The 20,341-nt window shown below is 39.8% G+C and overlaps 2 protein-coding genes across 2 annotated transcripts in view; both read right to left on the reverse strand.

Moving 5' to 3' along the window:
* The window catches only part of DNAAF2 (dynein axonemal assembly factor 2), a 16,544-nt gene extending 15,850 nt beyond the window's left edge, over positions 1-694 (reverse strand). Inside the window, exon 1 of the mRNA XM_085297878.1 lies at positions 21-694. Coding sequence (XP_085154004.1) covers positions 21-645 — 625 coding nt within the window. The 5' untranslated portion in view covers positions 646-694. The remainder of the gene's footprint in view (positions 1-20) is intronic.
* Positions 695-1,871: 1,177 nt separating this feature from the next.
* Positions 1,872-20,341, reverse strand: part of POLE2 (DNA polymerase epsilon 2, accessory subunit) — a 20,324-nt gene continuing 1,854 nt past the window's right edge. Inside the window, exons 2-19 of the mRNA XM_085297879.1 lie at positions 19,222-19,322; positions 17,080-17,155; positions 15,583-15,660; positions 14,326-14,419; positions 13,721-13,795; positions 12,457-12,540; positions 11,832-11,888; positions 11,381-11,429; positions 10,290-10,362; positions 9,523-9,695; positions 7,387-7,476; positions 7,140-7,194; positions 6,013-6,072; positions 5,834-5,911; positions 5,261-5,369; positions 3,223-3,399; positions 2,953-3,020; positions 1,872-2,051 (exon numbers count right to left, since the gene is read on the reverse strand). Coding sequence (XP_085154005.1) covers positions 2,033-2,051; positions 2,953-3,020; positions 3,223-3,399; positions 5,261-5,369; positions 5,834-5,911; positions 6,013-6,072; positions 7,140-7,194; positions 7,387-7,476; positions 9,523-9,695; positions 10,290-10,362; positions 11,381-11,429; positions 11,832-11,888; positions 12,457-12,540; positions 13,721-13,795; positions 14,326-14,419; positions 15,583-15,660; positions 17,080-17,155; positions 19,222-19,322 — 1,516 coding nt within the window. The 3' untranslated portion in view covers positions 1,872-2,032. The remainder of the gene's footprint in view (positions 2,052-2,952; positions 3,021-3,222; positions 3,400-5,260; positions 5,370-5,833; positions 5,912-6,012; positions 6,073-7,139; positions 7,195-7,386; positions 7,477-9,522; positions 9,696-10,289; positions 10,363-11,380; positions 11,430-11,831; positions 11,889-12,456; positions 12,541-13,720; positions 13,796-14,325; positions 14,420-15,582; positions 15,661-17,079; positions 17,156-19,221; positions 19,323-20,341) is intronic.

A 20,341-nucleotide genomic window follows, 5' to 3' on the forward strand; every position in this document is an offset into this window, starting at 1 on the left:
GGGCGGCAGCGGGGAGTCGCCGTGGTCGCCGGGCGGCGGCGGCGGGGGGCCGCCGGGCAGCGGGCTGCGGATGACGGGCGCCTGCGGGGCGCCTTTGTATTTGGCGCCGCGGAGGACGGTGGCGTTGGCGCGGTCGAGCTGCACGGCGAAGCGGCGCTCCACGGCCTCCAGCGCCGTGTCGCTGAGCAGGCGGCGGAAGCGGGCGCTGCGGGCGGCCAGGCGCAGCGCCTCCGGGTGGAAAACCACGTCGTAGATGAGGCGGCGGCCGCCGCCGCGGCCCAGCTCCTCGCGGCCCGGCGCCAGGCAGTAGGGCAGGGCCCAGTGGAGGCCGCCGGGCGCGGCGCGGGGCTGCGGCCGGCCCAGATGCGGGTTGCTGCAGACGTTGAGGTAGCAGCGGCGGGTGCCGGCCTGGCTGGTGCGCAGCACGTAGCCCGCCGTGGGGTGGATGAAGCGCACCTCCACGCCGCGCTCCCGCTCCAGGGCCGTCACCTCCTCCTCGTACAGCCGCCGCTGCTCCGGGTCGGCCAGCTCCGCCGCGTAGTCGGCGAGCAGCTCCCGGAACCGCTCGTCGCGGAAGGCCTCTTGGAGCCGCTTCACTTCCTCGGCGCTGAGATCCAGGTCCTCCAGCCGCTCCGCGCCCGCCATGGCCGCGATGCGGCGCGGCCCGGCTCGACCTGACCTGGCCCGGCCCGGCCCGGCCGCGCGCGTTGCCGTGGAGACGCCAAACAAGATGGCGCCTCCCCCAGGGAGCCGCGCGCGTTGCCGTGGAGACGCCAAACAAGATGGCGCCTCCCCCAGGGAGCCGCGCGCGTTGCCGTGGAGACGCCAAACAAGATGGCGCCTCCCCCAGGGAGCCGCGCGCGTTGCCGTGGAGACGCCAAACAAGATGGCGCCCCCTTTCCCCCGGCGGCCTCCCGTGTATTGCCCTCCTCCCTTCTTTGGCCTCAAGGGCTTCGTGTTCCCTCCTCGTCCTCTCCCATCCTCCTCAAGGGCGGCTCTAGGCCTCCCTCATCTTCTCTTTCCCTCGCRAGGGTGGTGCTCTCCTCACTCCCCACTCAGTGCTGCACGCTCTTCTCTGGGCCAGCCTGCTCCACGGGGTGGCTGCCGGCCCACAGCACAGCACCGCGATACGCGGCCCTTGCCCGCAGCTGCCGGAGCAGCTGCCCTCCCGTCCTCATCCTCGGCTGTCCTCCTGCCCTGCTCTTCCCGCCTGCGGCGTGCTCTGCCCCCAGGGCCCGGGGTCTAGCGCGGGACAAAGGAGATGGCTGCTGCTGAGGAGCCTCCGTCCATAGGGCAGGCGCTCGCTTTGGAGGCGCTCGAGTCTCATCCTGCGACGGGCTCGAACAGCTTTTTGCCTCCTTTATCAATCAGGAAGCGAGTTCCCGTGCTGAGAGGCTGCCTCGCGGCGTGAGCCAACCCAAACGCCAGCGGGGAAGCCAGCGCTGTCACAGTCCAACTCCTTCCTCCCTCTCCAATTGCTCCTTCAGCATGGTTTTCTGAGAGCAGCAGCCCTCTCTGCAGAAGTATCAAAGGACACCGTCCTTCTTCCTCTTAGTTTGACTTCTCGCCTTGTCCGTGCAATATAATCCACGGACTGAACTGCCATCAGTAATCAACACCTCACAAATCTTCTGTAAACCTTTCCAGCCAAGATCTTAGCCCATCTTTCCATTATTTCCTGTTGGCAAGTAGCTATCAGTTTGACTCAGCATGGTGAAAACCAAAGTTCTATCTATTTTAACAACTTTAAAAAAGATACCTCTTATCTGATATATATGTATTTGGTTCTCAGATGCCATCTTTCTATTATGCAGTTCAAATCAATCCTCATTGCTACTCTACATTTTATCTAAAAAGCTAACACCAGCATCTTTTCCTGAACAAGTTTGTTTATTTACAAAATATACCAGTTTTAGCTTTGACATTTATTCTGAATAGTCAGTAATATATAATAAAATCAATCCATCTAAAATGAGTACTCCAGTAACTTCACAAATGCTTAATTCTTTTGTTTTTGCAGTCTTGTAGAAATTCACAGACCCTGGAGCTTGCTGAAAATACCAGAAAAAAACAATATTTAGTTTTTAAAAAATAGTACACAATAAATAACACGATTCCATCTTAATTTATAAAAGACTTGATGATTTTTTAAACTATTTAAAGACTTATTTAAGACTTCATCTTAAATACCAAGACAAAGCCTTATATTTTCTATATTCCAGTAGAGGTCACATCGGTATTATCATTATCTATTACCAATTCCCTTATATTGGGGCGTCATATACCCATTTAAGAAAGGCAAAGCTTCTAGAACAAGGCATTAAATTGAATCAGGGAGACAGACAAGATAACTTTGCACTTTTMCCATTGGATTCCACCGTGATGATTACATACTGAGGCATATTTTCATCACAGTTGTAAGCCCTTTAATACTTTTTATCGTATTTATATCAATGGTCTTTTATTTCAGTCATTGGAAGACCACAGTTGGAATGCTTTAGCACAAAAATCAAAGCATTAAAGTGTTTTGTTGGCTTGACTATAATCATAAAATGAACCAAGAACTGCCCCTGTAATTAACCCAAGTAAAAAACATTTCCTTCAGAATCAAATCTGTTTTCCAGTTGGGTCTCAGCTGTTGAACAGCATATAGTACAGTAAATCTTTCCTTTTACTTTTGGATTTTTGGCTCATGCTTCTCTGCACATTATTATCTGACTGCAATTTCAAAATGCATTATTTATTATCGAATATATTATTTCTAAATTTATTTATTATTAGTTCTAGGCATCTGGATTTCTTACACTGCRTATGTATGAAGCATAACAGCCTATGTTAGGTGCTAGAATATTCACTGTATTTATATAATTGATTTTCTGTGTTCCTCCTGAGAATTAGAAAGTCAACATATAAAAAGATATTTCCTTTAAACAAGGAACTGAACATATTTACCTGTCTTCAACTGTCTTGTTGGAAGGATAGAACACCTTGAATGAAAAACCACTTCTTGGAAATGAACCCTATAAAGAAAAATACACCACACTTGTATAAGGAAAATACCATACAAACAGTAAAAGGCACACTTAAACGTAGCTGCACTCCCTTTGGCAGTTGACCACTCACTAATTTTTCTAATACTTAAGTAATTCCAGTCTGTGAATTAAATGATGTTTACAGAAATCCAGTATAATCTTGTTTTGGTAAAGCATAAGAAAATCTTACAGGATTTATGCAAAGGCAGTCAGTATTGGTGACAGTGAACGGGTCATATTTATCTGCAATCACGAGCATATCTGGCACAGGATACACCCTCAAGGAATAGTCATAGGCCCAGTACACAGGGCTAACATAAAGCGGAAGTGGCGTCAGATGTCCTTGTGATAATATAGTCTTTACAAACTGCAAGATAAAAATACATTTAGTTAGTTTGCACCATCTTCTACAAACCAAACTCATTCCTGCCTCAACTGCAGATACTAATGCCCTGTTAATAAAGAAGTATTGTTCCTGGAGATATTAATATTTTTATTGCATTTCCCTCCCTATGATTATTAATGATTTTTAGAGTAAAGCAGCAGCTGTCTTGCAACAGTCAGCTGCTGTTTGTTTCTTATTCAAAGTCCTTCCTGCAACCTAACAGACAATATTTTAGAGTTACATTTTTTTTTATTTCACATAATGGAAACCTGAATACATTATATCACAGCTATTCCATTGATCAGACTCTCTGAAAAAACACAGAATCTGCTTACCTGTTCTGCAAACCCAGGAAGTACCAACACTGCCTAAGTTTTATGATGTTTTCTTTCTCAGGCCTTCTGTTTTATTTCCTCACAATACCAGTTAACCACAAGATCCACACTTAAACAGAGCTTTTYCCTTGATCAGGGGCTTCCAATTCCCTAACAACTTCCATTCCTTTTTCTGCTGTTCTGGGAGTTGCCCTTTTTCAGACCCCATCTGGCCCCAGAAACTTCCTTCATCCAGCAGATTCCAACCAAGGTATCTTTGCTCTTGAAGCTCTCTGCTCAGACACCTTGAAAACTTTTGTTACCAATCATGTAGGTACAAATGGGTCCCAYTTCCTCAAAAGGATTAAAATCACTACAGCAGCTTGGTGAAAAGGTCTATTGCTGAAAGGAGAATGATGTGCAAAGCATATGCCCAGGTACTCCACTAACACTGTAAGAGGCCTAAAGACATTATTAATACCTTTCCATTCATCTTTTTACACTGATGGTATAATTAAGTAATTAATGATATATATAGAAAAGGCAGAGAAAAATTAAAGCATGCAAAAGCAGCCCAATATCTCTAGCTGCAGATACTGGAAATAAGTGTTGCAATAAGTAATTCTAAATTTTCTTCACGATTCCTTCCTCTCCTAACATGAGAAATAAACTCTTGTATGAGTACAGGAGTGAACGCTTCTGCTGTATACATGCATGTGTGCAAACACATGCACACAGAGAACAGATGCATCAGTACCAACAGGTAGGTTCCCTCATTTACAAGAAAAAAAGAAAAACAAACAAACAAAAAAMAATAAATAAAAAAACCCAGCAGCACTACTGTGATAGAGACAAGGAAGAAAGAGTTAAGAGGAAGTTACCAAGTCAAAAACAAACAAACTATAGAAGAAATAGAAACAGACTCAGTCACTGCGATGAGCCAGTACTGCCCAGATCACTCTTGATTCAATTACATCAGTAATTTCTATCAACTCCTGCTGTGCATTCATTAACTAGACTCATAACTCAAAGTGCTACAGAGATTAATCAAAAGCAGGATTAAGACTTCAAGTGAGAAGTCAGAGGAAGCAGATGACCTTTCAAAAGAGTGACATGCTGCTTTACTGCAAATGTCACTGGTTAATTGATTAAGACTCCAAAGGTAATTTGTGCTAAACCTTCCTTTTAGGAATCAATGTTTCGTTGCTGGCRCATACACATCAACAATCAGCTGCTAGGAAGTTCTGAGTTCAAGGGCACCTGCACTGGGACAGTTGGAATGACTCAACACCACAACCAGTATCACGGTTTCAGTTATTTTACAATGAAAATGTAAACGAAAGTAATAAAACTACATTCTAGATCTATCTTTACAATTCTTTTATCAAGATTGTTTATTCTTACAAGGCTTTGCAAAGGAGTATGTATCAAAGGAATATGCAGCCCAAGGCACTCTAAATTCAGACCAGCTCATCAACAGAGAGTCAAAGAGATCTAAGCAAAAAAAGTGCTGAACATAACTCACTCACATGGTTCGGAATATCCATGTTGCTGCTAGGGAAGCGGACACAGTTTCTGCACATTTTGTTTACCAAATCTTCACGAAAGATAATTATTTCTTGTGTGCAATATTGAATCCTAAATGGCAAACATTAATGAAGTGAAATGAATTGGAATGAAACACTAAAAGATGAGGATTTGTATTAGAAATTTGATCTTCCCTCTCTAATTTACAGCAAAATGAAAAAGTACATATCAATTAAAATACTAATTCCCCATCTTCCCTTCATTCCCTTCAGATTCAGAAAAGTATGATGCACTTGAACAGGCTTTTTATATTCTTTTATTAAACTTTTAGCACTACTTCCAAACCATCTTATTAAATGTATATGCAGAGACTATTTTATTTCACAGTAAATTAAAATAGGAAAGTATATAAACTTTCATCACTAATGTATTCATGTATTAATTAGTTAAAACCACTTACAATTAATGCAAGTAAGGAATTAAAATAATTTGGAAAATTTAAGATAATTACATCTACATACAAATTAGTCATTCAGTAAAAAAGCATGAACAATAGCAGCAAGTTACACTGTTACCTGCAAGGATTTGTGGTGAAAAATGAAAATGGCACCAACTGTCTGAATTCATGAGTGATATTTTCAGCCAGAGGAGGTCTAAAATAAACAGCAACAGATAAAGGAGTTAAGACTCTTATCTTCTTTAACTATTTAACTCAGTATCTTAAAATTTGAAAAAAATAGTGTAGCAAACTGACCGTGGTAAAATAGAACCGGGACCAGGGTCTTCAGGGCCAGGAACAAACACAAATCGGCTACTGTAAAAAGTTCAGTGTATTGCTTTTAAATAAAACAACTCTAGAAGTATCTAAGTATAGGTCATATATGGCTATTACTCATAGACGCATGTAAATAACCTGTGCTGGAGCAGGGATGAGAGTTCTTCCCATCCTTTGAACCACCTAAATCACAGCTAAAGCATAACATATATTTCCATTCCTCACTAAAGAAGTGGAGGAACTCCAGAAACTGCTCACTGTGAAAGACTGACTGCAGGAASGCAGAAGGACCAAAAGTGCAGCTTAGCTCAGGACTCAGCAGTAAAAGGCTCCATGGTCCCATACATGAGACCCCAATTATCCAGCAGCATGCACCAAGAGAGCCTCGCCACGACGCACGACAGAGGGTCAGCACAGCAGACACACTTGCTTAGAGCTCACAAAGAATTCAAGAGCCATGGGTTGGCCATTCCTGCTTGAGGGGCCTATTTGATTAACTAGCCTGCTTAGGAGCTACTGTTATGAATTTGCAGTATCAGAAGCCAGAAAGGATAAGCCCCTCTCTCTCCCTGTTTATTCTCAAAGTAATGGCTGTGGAGAATTCCGTATGCAATCATGGGAAGGCAGAAAGGAGATGGCTCCATATTTGGTCAGTATTTTAGATGACATTTTCCGGGGCTGGTACAGTTTGAAAGCCTGTAGTTGCTCCCAGCAGCATGAACACTTGAACATTAGTTTATAAAGGAGTGCTGTACAGGCAGAACCTGTTGATTTCAAAGGAGATGAAAAAAACCAAAGACTCACCTAAATAGCACTTTTGAGGAATCAGGGGCCATGTATAATGCACATGGAAAATGCTCCAGAGATAGTTTCATTTCTGCTCGTTCAAAAGCTACTTGCATTACTAAGGTATTCTAGATATAATCAAAACCTTACACTGCTCCTAAAATAATCCTACAGACCTGTTACAAGACTAGCTTGTTATCTGATCATAGCTGTCTCACAATAATTGGGGAACATGAGATCTGTTAGTTTCTTAAAGTAATTCAATTAAACCTTTTCACAAAATAAACAACTTTCCCATTTTCTAGCATTTTGCTGCGTACCTTTTATGAATGCTGGGATATTCACATATTATATCTGCAAGTGCCTTCAAAGAACCTAGAGTCAGAAAAAAATCTATCATACAACATCTGGTTATACAATAAACACACTTTATATGAATCACTTGTGCATTTTAATACATCAAAAATGTGTTACTCAGAAAATAATGGGTTTATTTTCTCCTCTCTTAAAATGTGTTGCCATCACTATTTTACTGTACTGTGTGTGTGACTACAAAGGCTTCCCTACCTTTCAGTGACTGAATTTGATTTTTTCCATATGGTGCAGATGAAAAATTTCCACAAAAGAAAAAGCAGGTTGGAGGCGCAGAGGAATAACCTGAGAAAACAGAGTATCTGTGAGTGTAACATCCATCCACTTCAGTATCCTTCATCATTCAACCTCCAGTCCATTTCAGGGACAGCAGAAATTGGAACAGCACTTCAAGCTCTGCTGCTATTAATACAGCTGAACCATTTCTTCATATAGGCATTAGTGAGCTTAAGAAAGATGCTGGCAATGCACAAATCTCACTCTGAGGGAGCCCTCCATTATCTACAGGAACAGCTACAGGCCCAGTTCCAACAACATTGTCTGCGCACATCCAACTAACTACTGACCCGGTCATATAATTACACTAGGTACAATTATAATAAATAATGCAATTTAAAGACACACTCTTTCCTTAAAGAGAAAAATAGCAAGTGAGTAGCAAGTGGAATTATTATTAAACTCCATCCATCATTCCAGTTCAAGGGCTCTTCTAACACTTAATTCAGTCTTTAGCAACAGTAACTGGAGTTGCCTGAGCATTTTAAGAATCTGATGAATCCTCAAAATACTACTAATCACATAGAAACACACGCTTTATAGTAAAAAGTTTAAAAAAAGAAACCCCATTCCCATCTCTAAAACAAACATAGAAATATTTACTCAGGCATTCGTCTCCTGCTSCTGGTTACATTCCAGTTCCCTAAGTTCTAGACCTAGATTTACTTCACTGTTTCTCAATTCAGCTGACAAATAAGACAGAATTATTAATACCACAGAAATGGCCAATCAATGCTCCTTTTCCTTGCTATTACTCTCAGCTATTATTTTTAGTCTAGAATTGTGAAGTTTATTACTTGTCTATTAAAAGAAAAAAAAACACTGTATTGAAATAGTAAATGTAATATGTGCATCCTTGACAGTTCAATTTAGTATACTGACCTCACCAACCAAGGTCTCTTTGTCATTTCAACATATGCAATCTTAGGTCAGGTTTAGTTGGCTTCAAGGATCTTCCCAACTTTTGTCAACAGAGTGAATTGGTTTTGTAACTTTTCTACTAGTGTGATAATTTGTATCCAATTTTCTTTGAGTGAGTAGCAGTTTTCACCTTTAATTTTATGGTTTTTGTTTGTTTTCCCTTTAAAGCAGTCACTCTCTCACATTTTCTAYCTAAGACAGACAGGACAAGCTGTTCCAAGTGCTCTGGAATACAAAGAAGCAGTTCACAGATCTCACAGATGTGCTTGCTATCCAAATACTGTCAACATTACTAATGTAATGTTGTGTGAAAGAAATAGTTCATATTTTAAGAATAAATCACAAGTTTTCATTGGTACAATCAGAAAGTATTCAAAAAAGAGTGCTGATCTTTAATGAAGTAAGAAGTTTTCTTTAAACTAAGCCTAGGAAGAATTTCCATAAGTGTAACATTATTGTCACATCACATAAAACGGCTAATACCAAAACAGTACRTTATTAGCTGATTTATGAAAAAGTTTCGGCTAGCAAAAATATAACACAATTTTTAAAACTGTTACAAAAAGATCCAAAAGAAATATAATAGTAGACATGAAATGCAATAGCTGTCACTAGATGAGTGAAACTTCAGTGGCTTTGGGCTTGGATTCTGTGGTCCTATTAAAAAAAAAAGTAACAGCTGAGCTTATTCTAGCTTTCTCAAAACAGAAGTTTGTCAAAAGAATACAACATAATAACACCAGGATTCTTGAAAACTATTGCCCAACTCTTTTGTTTAAAAATATATGAAAAGGCACACAAACCATTATTTCACAGAAGAGTAAATTTAGATCATACTTTTGACAATAAAGTCAGCCTAACACTTAGCTGCTGYGAAAAGGAGCAGACCTGCTCTCAGTTGTACGCTGTCTAGCTTCTCCTGCACAGACTGTGGTGCTCACGTAAGCGACTACATGGTGAACAGTTCAGAGCTAAACCAGCAAAACGTTAATTCTCCAACAAGGCAGTTTGTTTTCTGCTGAGATGGCTTGCTGAACTGGCTCACTATGCAGTCAAAGTTCTCACCCCACATCAGGAAGGGGACAGAAACACCCAGCCACAGCAGGGGACAAAGACAGAGCAGTTCCCACCTACCTGAAAACATTGTATGAAGCTTTTCTAGTACTTCTGCTTGGTCCAGCCACACATCGGAAACAAATACAAACATGGCATCTTCGTTTTCATCCTCCAGCTGTTTCAGTTTTGCAGAAGCCTTTACTGAAGTTGAAGATGGCCCTCCAAAGAAGTTTACATTTCCATAGTAGGCTCTACATTATTAAAATATTTAGGTTAATTCTGTTTGCTTACAAATCATTACTAGTTTTGGTTATGGCTCATTTGAACCATTTTGATTATTATTATTATTATGAAAGATAGCTCAGATGGTATGTAATCATTTGGTGTTTCATGGAGAAACTAATGAAGAGAAATGGCAGTCATCCAGATATAAAACACAGGTGCTGTCCCGCCATAATTTGACAGATCATCTCAAGGTAGTATTTATCCTGCGCTCTCTCTCATATCCACTCTTTGAGCAACATATGCATCCCTTTTCTTATTTCCATATAACAGTTGCYTAGTCTTGCAACTCACAATGCTGTATATCATAATTATTAATAATATGCAGAACCCAGTGGCCTTTGGGAGGGTTTTTTCTGCTAAGACTATGGGCTTTAGCTACAGTCCAAGTGGACTGTCAAGTCACAGCATTGCCTGTCTTCTTAACATTGTATTTATTTTGAAGCATTTGGTGAAGCAAAAGATTTGCATATTTAATGTCACAGAGATTAAAAAATAATAATGCTATTACTTGAAAGTCATAACAAAATACAGAGTGAGGCTGGCAAAAGTTGGGTTTATACCTAGTGGTAGCAGAAGGCTCAGTAGGCGGGAATCCAAAAGCGTTCACATGAAAAACTTCATCTTCATACCAACCTAAGACATTTTTCAACAATAAAATACCCTTTAGTTTTTCTAATAACATCATGTCCTAGACATTAGTCAGAGAGTTGGCAGCTGTGCTATATAGCTAGTCTAGCTAGTCCCAGCCTCCATCAATCCCTCTCTTGTGATAGCATCAGCGTCTGGTGGTGAACCAGACCAGGGAATTCTCTGGCTGAAAACAGATTGAGGAAGAAACTTAGCTATTTTTCACCTCAATTGTTTCTTAGAGTGGTGTTACTGCACAGCCACACAAACAACTATCTCAGTCCAGCTGAAGGAGAATGTAAGGGAATAGAACTAATTTTCGCAGGCCTTGCCTTGAACAAAGTCTACATCAGACGGTATCCTTTCTCAAGAACTGTTCCTTCTGTTAAAAGTAATAGAGTGATTCTTGTCCCTATTACCATTCTTGCTCTTAACTTCTATTGAGTTTACTTCATAAATCTTAAACACAAAATACATTATTAGAAAATAAACTGGAATTACATATATTGCAGAGAGTAAATTCCTACAAACACTGCTGTCCATCATTTTGCTAAAGCAGACCCAAGGCTCCAAAACTGTAAGATCTTACATCATCTTAATGAGAAGTCTCACCAAAGACTCTGAAGGACTGAACCTTTGCCACCAAAAAGCAGCATTTTCAGATTGTTAAATCGTACTGTTCCGTTATTCTAGTCTGTCTTCCTAATCTAGCCATATCTTCTCCAGGCGTGTTGCAGCCAGGCTAACTGAGGCCAATCCTCCAAGCTGCTCAGATCCCATTGACATCACTGAGAACCACAGAATTTTGCAGAGCTCTGTCTCTGCCTCCAGAGCCCACGAGATAACAATAGAGCAGGAAAGATCCAAGTTTAGGGCCAAAAATCTCAGTTACAAACTCAGCTCATGGACAAGCCTCACCAATGTGAGACTCAACTCTTTAGCCAAAGCTAGCAGACATGTAATTGTAGCAACATTCCAAGCACAACATAGCTTATTAAAAATYAGGAAAAATGTTCTGCTTTACCTTCTGCCAAAACAAAGCATGATTCAGTGTATAAACCACTGTGAAACTGGTACAGACTGTTAAGAAATACATTATTTTTAGAACAGGACTCCGAAATTAGTTCTCTGAAGATCGTTTTCCAGCTTGTGGTGTAATACATTTGGACACTACTACAAGTTCATAGGCTGTCTTAAGAGTCAGGCAATCACCTGGTAGCTGAGCAGTAAACTCATGAACACCATAGGAACAAGTACATGCTCAACTTCCACTAGGAGAAATACTAACCTCATCCTAGCCATCTCTGTGAAAATGCTCTGAGCTGCAGCAACCCACTAATTTGCAAAAGAGAAAAAAAATGGGGTTGCAATTTTCTATTTAAAAAAGTAACTATTTAATTATTTATTCATTCAATCTGAAATTCTCCAGGTCTACAGGACGTTTCTTCAAGTTTTAAATCACAAATAAAGGATATTGCTTTACTAAGGTCTAGCTGGACGACTCCTGTAGGATCTTCCAGGAARTATTTCCCCTGAAAAACAGGAAAAAAAAATAATTAATAAAGTAAAATACATCCAAACACATAAATGCTTTAATCAGAAGCATCTATTAATCAGCATCTAGAAATGGCTTAGCCAAGTGTTTGCTATTATAAGCTCAGRGCATAGTGGCAGAATGAAAAACAATGTAGTTTAGAATAACTGCATTTTAGCAGCTTTCCTTAGATAGGGTGCAATTTTGATTGCTGGTGCACCTCTCCTCTACAGTCATGGTCAAATGCAATGGCAAGTCCAAAATATGTTTTAGAGGCTCCAGGGTTCAAAACTGAGGTATGACCAGAAAATGTAACTGGTTCTGGTTGTTAACATRAAGCATTACAAAATTCTGTACTCTGAAGAGTAAGGCATTTTGCCTTATGCACTAGCACTGACAGCTCATGAAAAAAAGTCTCTTTTTAGGGAATGGATCTTGAYAGGGGTTTTGCCATCAACTTATACAACAGTATAAAGTGACGAGAAATTTAAACCACCCCATTTTCTAATATATTATAATGCGGAACATATGGTGACCTAGATATCCCACAATAAGAAGCAACCTACCTCTTTGAGCTGAGTTATCATCCCAAGGACAATCACTTCTCCCACTTTAGCTGTATTGCCCAATAGCGTTTCTACTGTTTTAAGCTGGAATCAAAAGCAAAGAATTAAGTAACAATTAATCAAACTCTCCAAATATCTACTCTTAAGCAAGAAAGACAAAGCACTGCACAGTACATATTTTCATATAAATACACAAACGAGCTATGGCAGTATTCAGGCTTATTAGAAAAATCAGGRACACATTTCTGAATGTCAGATGTAGCAGAGTTTTGGAAAAGATATTCAGTAATGGCTGCTAGCTAAATAACTGCTCAGCAAGCAAGTATTTATTGTGTTTTTTTTCTTACAAGTGGATTAAAACTGAAAAGAACAGTGGTAAATTCTGCTCTTGCATAAGAATGTCAATTGTAACAACACAGGCTCCTCAAGAAGATCCAGTCTGAACCACAGAGCAGCCTGCATTCACCCAGTAACACTACTCTTACTGAAGAAGCTCAGACGGATGACAAGGGACACTCAAGGGTAGTGGCAGGTGATACAACATAACATGCTGTCTGCCATCCTGGACAAACTTATTTTGGTCTGTTAATGGCAGTTGAGACAGACAATGCTCTTACATTATCAGCATAAACAATGCATATGCCAATGCTGATAGGGAGGATGGGAAGCAGTCAAGAAAGATGCCTATAAAGTCTGGATGGAGATGCAAGCTCAGTTTAGCCAAGATCAGTTGTTTTTTTCTACATGACAGTAGGCCGTGAATAGGCCAGTTGAGCAAAGCAAAAGCTGTCATTTGGTACCCAGTGACAGATACACATATATAGTCTTTTTTAACATAAAAACATTATACAATATGGAGAGACTATTTGAGAAAGCTGCAACAGGAACAGAGCAGACTAAAATCATGACTTTATTCAGTTCTATGTTTGTGAATTCAGTGCTTAGAAAAGAAAGAAGCAGGAAAAAATATCCACAAACGAAGGGAAGCAAAATGTGGTAAGGTGATTAGATCTTACACTTCTGCCTCAAGAAGCCACACTTCTTGTGGATTTTATACCTACTTTTGAGTGCCTTGGTCATCATGCCAATTTTAGCCAAATAACTGCGTTTTTGACACTCCAACTAAAAATGATAGAAAACAACTCATTTTCATTGATTACCCATACTGGATGTAAAAATAAGTTGTCACTGAAGAACTATTACTGCATTAAAGTACAACTCCTGGTACAATTCCCTCTGAGGARAAAAATGATTTTTTTTTTACCTGGAATTTGCTCCTACTGTCATCAGGATGAACAACGACTACTGAAGGAGTAAACAACTCATGCCTATGAGTTCTCTGCAGAAACCAAAATTGGAGTAATCAGTTAAAAAAAAAAAAGTGCTATCAAAAAGATATAAAGACAGTTCTTTATAACCACTACACAAAATGCTTTTTCAAGTTCTCTTACTCTATTTTATCCAGCAACTTTTGATYTGTTGAGCATGTTCAGTTCTTTTGGCTAGGATTTGTTTCTAAGGAATAGATTATCAATAACACTACACAATAAAACTAAGCCCAAAAGATCACAGTACATCTGTAATTGTTTCAAAATTTATTTCTCACAATTTGGAAGAAAAGAATAAGAGAGAAAGGGAAGGTATATTATGTTAAATGCCAAGTATGTAGAAAAGAGGTGATAATCTCTTCAGGACAGAGTGTATCAAAATAAGCACTTAGAAAAAAAAATAGGAAACTGCAGGGAGCAGGGAACTATAGCTCATACAAGCACCTCAGCACAAAACACTGGTGTACACCTGTCTAAGAACAAAAAAGAATAGCATTTTGTTCTTGTCTCTGTGAAAAAAAAAAGCAAACCTTTTTCTGACCTGTTGTAAGATGGAGTAGCGTTCACGGAATAATTCTGCTTTATCTCTGGCAGTTCCAAATAAATTTGGTACAGGAATGTTGGTYATTGACAGACTGCAAAAAGTTTAACAAAATCGTGAGAGGTAGGTTACATAYCCAATAACGATTTGTTAATCTAAAAGCTGTAGGAAGTTCTAAAAGCTACAGTACCGCTGCATAATTTATTTGTTGAGATAGGAAGATTATGCTAGTGATGCTGTGTTTATTCAGTCTGAAGGCTACATCCACTTCATTTCCCTCTAACTCACAGTCCTCAAGATCTATCTTTCCACTTGAATGGGACTGGGTAGAAATCAGGTTTTTAAGTGGTTATGTCTTTTAAGTAGCTATGAACAAAAGTATTTTCTTCCTCTTGGAAAGCTAGAGAGTGATATTGGAATTAAATTCCTACTGCAAAATCACAGAGTGTTTTTCCTGGGTCAGCAGAATCATGAACCAATGCTAGAAAATKAGTTGCACGTTACAAGAAGGTAAGTGCAAGCCTTCACAATGAACCACAATCCACTCCTCAGCTAAGCTCTTTGAAAGCACAGTCTCTCTTTGTCTAAGCAACTTTGTGCTGCTTGCTGTTAAAGGMAAACTCTTTAGCTAGCAAAATATTTACAGCCAATACTTGCAGCTACTTCTCCCTTTCTCCAACTGTGGAATCGCCTGTAGCTGCTAACTTTTCTTTTTTAAAAAACATTCTGTAACTCTCTTTAGAAAGCACCAGGACTTCTGGGAGTTGTAAGCTACAGTCTGAGAAATAAATACAGGCAACAGACAGACCAAATTTATTAAAAAAAWTAAACAGCCAAATAGAAGAAAAAAGAAAAACACAAAACTTATTGGTGTATGTCCTTAGCCTTACTGTCTCTTTTATTCATTAAATAGCATTAAAATGGTCGGGACATTTTTTTATCTTATAAATGTCTAAGCTTCAGAGCCAGTAACATCACAGGCACCACAGAATACACTACTACAGGAGATATAGATGGCATGTTTTGGCTTCAAGCTATTGGACTAGGGAAAACYCAGTGGCACATTTATTTATGAGCCACCATTTATCACAGAGCCTGCTTGGCTCTTTAGAGAGTATGAAACTAAATTATCTTACTTTCTCACACAAGGCTCAGAAGAGAAGACCCAAAAGGGAAAGATTAGAAAACAGACATTTAAACATATAGAAATAGAGAYTTAAAAAATAAACAAGTAGCTGAAAAATACACAAGACTTACGGTAAAAATTTCTTTCTTTCTGAGTTATAAATATAACGTGGAATATCGAAGGCCCCAATAATGTTGAAAACATTTTCTCTGAAATCAAAATACATTTACAGTATTATTTGAAGTAGAAGAACACTAAGAAAACAAAACACCTGAATGAAACAGTATTGATTTTATCCACTACCATCATGTGCTATCATCCTTTTTCCCTCTTCATTTTAGCTATTGGCTATTATAGCACCTTCTAATCCAAAAAAAGAAACCCTTTAGAAATTTATTTAGAAATGAGGGAAAGATACTCTCCTCCTCCATTACCATCCTCCAATATTTTTTTTTTTGACAACGGAACAGCCTTGGCATGGTTAACATGAATATATTTAAACTATGGATGTGTATTACTTTTCAGACTATTAATGGAGTTATTATATCCCCTTCTACTTACTGGTTCAGCTCTATCCTCTGATGCCATTTGTTTCTCTTTTACTGCAATTGGATCAAATTCATCAGAGTAGATAAAAATTATCACACCAACCTTTGCTAAGGCTTACAAGCACAGGATATCCATCACTGCTTAACAGACAATGATGTCTTAAGCTTCAGAGTGTATTTCTAAGAAAACTTTGTCTTCAAGCTTTCTGGAACACAGTTCAAGAGAATTTTAAGGCRGGCCTGTGATCCTATTCCATTTAGAAGGAGTCTGCACGGAGGAACTGTGCACACAGACTTCTCTTCACTTTTGAAGCTTTAAATACATTACATATATGTGTGACACAAAGGAAGTCACACTCAAGCTGTCTGCACTGCAAAGATTTCAACAACTTTGACAAAGTCAAAAACAAACGTGCTTCACACTGAGGAACTGTGGAATCACAGTACCTAATTGACATGCTTAACAAACCATTTATTTTCACAATAAATACATTCATTACAATCACAAATAAAGCTCTCAGAAGCTGAAATAATTGCTCTGTGCTTAGTTATCAAAGAGTGAAAATCAACCACAGTTTTCAAAAAACAACCCTGCTATGCAAAAGCAGAAACAAGCACCCTAGAGGGAAAGTCTTCCAAGTGCTTTCAGAAAAGAGGTATCTTATGAAAGACAGAAAAATAATGTTATATGAGTCTGATGTGGAGAAAAGGAAATAAAGAAACACATAGAAGTAACAAGTTCTCTCACACAGAAGTAACAAATTCTCTCTGAAATGTGGCTATTGGTTCATTTTATTGGTTAATATTCAACTTGTATCATATGTAACACATAACCATAGCATTTTAATTTCAGAATGTCAGCATTATATTTAGAATCCCCTACAGGCCTATCTATGAGAACAAATTTGCTAAGAGGGAATGTTGCTAACCTTCAAAAGGCAGTATCAGGAAGACAAAAGCACAAAGCAATTACTGCATGCRTAGCACTGCAGAAAATGCCTGACATTTATTTCCCAAGAAGAAATAAGGGAATGCATACCAATTCCCATAAACATCATATAAAAAATAATGTCACCGTACACAGTTTCATCTAATGCTTGGCTACATTCTTGGACAGCTGCTTCCACTGTGGATAGTTCAATCATATTAGAYGACACTGAAAAAGAATATTTCAAAGGATTAAAACTGCAGCCTATGGAAAGTGGTAAGTAAGAAATTATGTAGGTCTCAAGTATTTTACAAAAATGGTTCAGTCACCTAAGAGGAATATATTACATAAATAAGCATATTTTCTATAAGCTAATGACATGTGCTGTTTTCTCTATCAWTTTTTTTTTCACAAATAGATTATTTAATCTCCTTACCAGAAGGATACATCTCTCAAAAAAACAACCCACACACATATTATGCCCACCATTAATTCACTAAACATGGAGAACAAGGTAATTATAGTTTATGTAAATCTGCCAAATATACTACAAAAGTGTTGGATGTGAGCTTTCACATTCTGGAGGTTAATTTTGTTCCAGAACATTATCACACAGATTGCTGTCATAAATAAGTATTCAAACAGTTTAACACAATCTTGGAGACAGGCACATTGCAGTCTTCATGGATGTTAAACTGATCATTGAAATTCAAAAACATTTTCTAAATACTAATGTTTTGCTAAATTTGAAGGGRAGACCAATGCACAGATTCACAAAAGGACTTGGGTTTTGTGACAGCCAGTATTGCCCAGCCTGACTGCTGAGCTACTGGAGCAGAAATCAGTATGCAAAAATCAGCACTAGTTTCCAATCCAGGGCATGAGGTTTAAAACAAGAATTTCCAAAAGATATTGCTGAATAGCAGAGTAAAAAGGGCACTGAGTAAGCTAGAAGGAATCGCAGCAGGGATTAATATGTCTGAATTGCACATCTACCCTCTTCTCAAACAACTCCCTGCAGTTAGCTGTRCAAGATTGGAATTTATAGCACAAAATCCCGCCTAGGACAAAGGCTAGTGTTAGAGAGTACACTAACTGTGGGTTCTACATCGGTCCTAGAACTTCTTGTATTAGTTCGAATTTGTTCAAAAACATTGACGAGCTAATTTGTACTACCAGGCTTTATGCTGTATCAGGACCAGCTCTCTACACTGCTTTTACTCACTGTTTGATCAATGATCAGCTGTTTTCCCACGGCTAGCGTAAGAACATAAAGCCATCCTAACCTCTGTACTGGGTGCTCTAGTTAAACTACATATATGGAAAGCATGTGTCTACCCTTGATCTAATTCGGATTAGACAGGATAGGCTGAAAGGTTTCCCCAATTCATCTAAGGCCTAGTCTTTAGACCATATTTTTATGGATGTGAATCCTATCAGCTGCAAAATTAAACTGAGCCCAGGTTTCCTAGTTCTCATGAGTTCTGATCTGCAAACACACATACCACATGCCAGGTATCAGCACTACCATCTTCAGGCATATGCTTTAACTAAGGTGCTACAACTCGTATGTTTTGCACTGTCAGGCATGTTCTTAGCACCTCTCATTCAGGAGCAGGGACACTTTGTCTGTGTCCCTCAGGCAAGCAGGGCAGAGTGCCCCAGTTTAGCAGGAGGTAATCCCCAAACACAATACTCCTGATGAGATGAAGTTTCAAACATGCTCAGAATGGTGGGGGCCATGAGAATTGCACCAGCAAAAACTGGACGCTTCAAGTTTTTCATGTACTTATGAATTTCCCAGGAGTTTTCTGGATTGCACTTTTGCACTTACTCATCTATGGATTCTGACAATGTTTCAACACCAGGCAGGTAGAGCTTCTCCAGTGCCACAGTGCCCCAACTGTTACCAGCACCTTCTGCCCAGTGTTACTACCACATAAGATCAAGTTGGTATAACAGAATCAGCATCTGCCTTACTGCTTCAGAGAAAATCCAGGTGTTGGTTAGGTGCTGTTCTGAGCTGACATTGAAGAATTTTGTTGCTTGGGGAAAAGTCAGGAGGTACTAAGCTGCCAACTTTTTAAATGGAAAATTATACTACCTTTTGCTAACATGACAAACTTCAGTATTTAGCAAAACAAAAAGTCCACAAATATATTTATCATGATCAATCTGGTAGATTAGAACAACACCTTTGTGCATAAGCTGCCAGCAACTCTATCTTTGTCTAAGTAACATTATAAGAGCAAGGATAAAATTAGCAAGCTTAGAGAAAAAAAATGTTTACTTACAAGGCTGTTTTTCGACGGCATCAATGATGTTTTCAATTACATTTTCAAGCTCTACTTCACTGATGGACTGAAGAGCTTCAGTAAGATAGTTAACAGCATCCCTAATTTGAATGAAAAAAGTTAGCTCAAAAAGTAATTAATATTCATGAAAGTTCATACAAACTATGCTAGTCTTGGCAGATGTGCACATAATCACTAAATGCCTCGTGATTAAAAAAAGTATAAACAACACTGTGTAAGACTGTACTAGTTTAAGTCAAAGAAAAAAATCATCAGGAGTTAAAAACATAGGATTTAAGAAGCTAGCAGAAAGAACCTCATTTTCACAGAATCACAGAAAGATTCATGTTAGAGGAGACACCGAAGGCCACCTGGGCCAGCCTTCTGCTCTGGGCAGGACTCAGGGCCTTGTTGAGCCCAGCTGGGAATGTCTCCAAGGATGGAGATCTCACAGCCTCCCTGGGTCCTGTCCCAGCTCTTAGCTGTTCTCAATGTGAGCTGGTTTTTTTCAGAGGACTATAGGAAAGTCCACGTTGGAAAGGACCTCTGGGATCATCTGGTCCAACCTTCTGTTGGAAGTAGGGCCTTAAACRACGTGACCCAGGGCCCTGTCAAGCCAAGCCTTGAATATTCCCGCTGAGGGAGAGCCCACTTGCCCAGTCAACCAATATTTAACTGTTCTTACAGTGAATAGTTGGGGGGTGTGTTTGATTGTTTGTTTCTTTGTTTGTTTAACTTGTGCCTGTTGCTTCTTGTCCAGACGTTGTGCATCCTTGTGTAGCACCTCCATCTTCTTTATAACCATCTTTTAGGCCCAGAAAAATGAAATTAGACCCCCCCTCTCCCCAGCCTATTCTTCTCKAAATAAACCCAAACAGACATTATAATTAGGATAATATGTAAGGAGAGGATTAGGAATGGATTTCTTCCCTCGCCCGTAGACCGCAGAGCTGCAGGTAAGGTAACAATTTTACGTGAGCCCYGTCATCCACCAGCCGGGCGCAGGCGGCGTTTGGGGAACAGCGGGCCTTGGCGGCGCCTCCGCCGGGCGGGAAATCGCCTCAGGGGGGCAGCGCGGCGAGCTGCTGCCGGGCCCGGCCGGGGAGAGCCGCCGCCGCCG

Source organism: Rhea americana, unplaced genomic scaffold, assembly GCF_003343005.1.
Source record: "Rhea americana isolate MKP2758 unplaced genomic scaffold, rheAme1 scaffold_131, whole genome shotgun sequence".
Lineage (NCBI taxonomy): Eukaryota > Metazoa > Chordata > Aves > Rheiformes > Rheidae > Rhea > Rhea americana.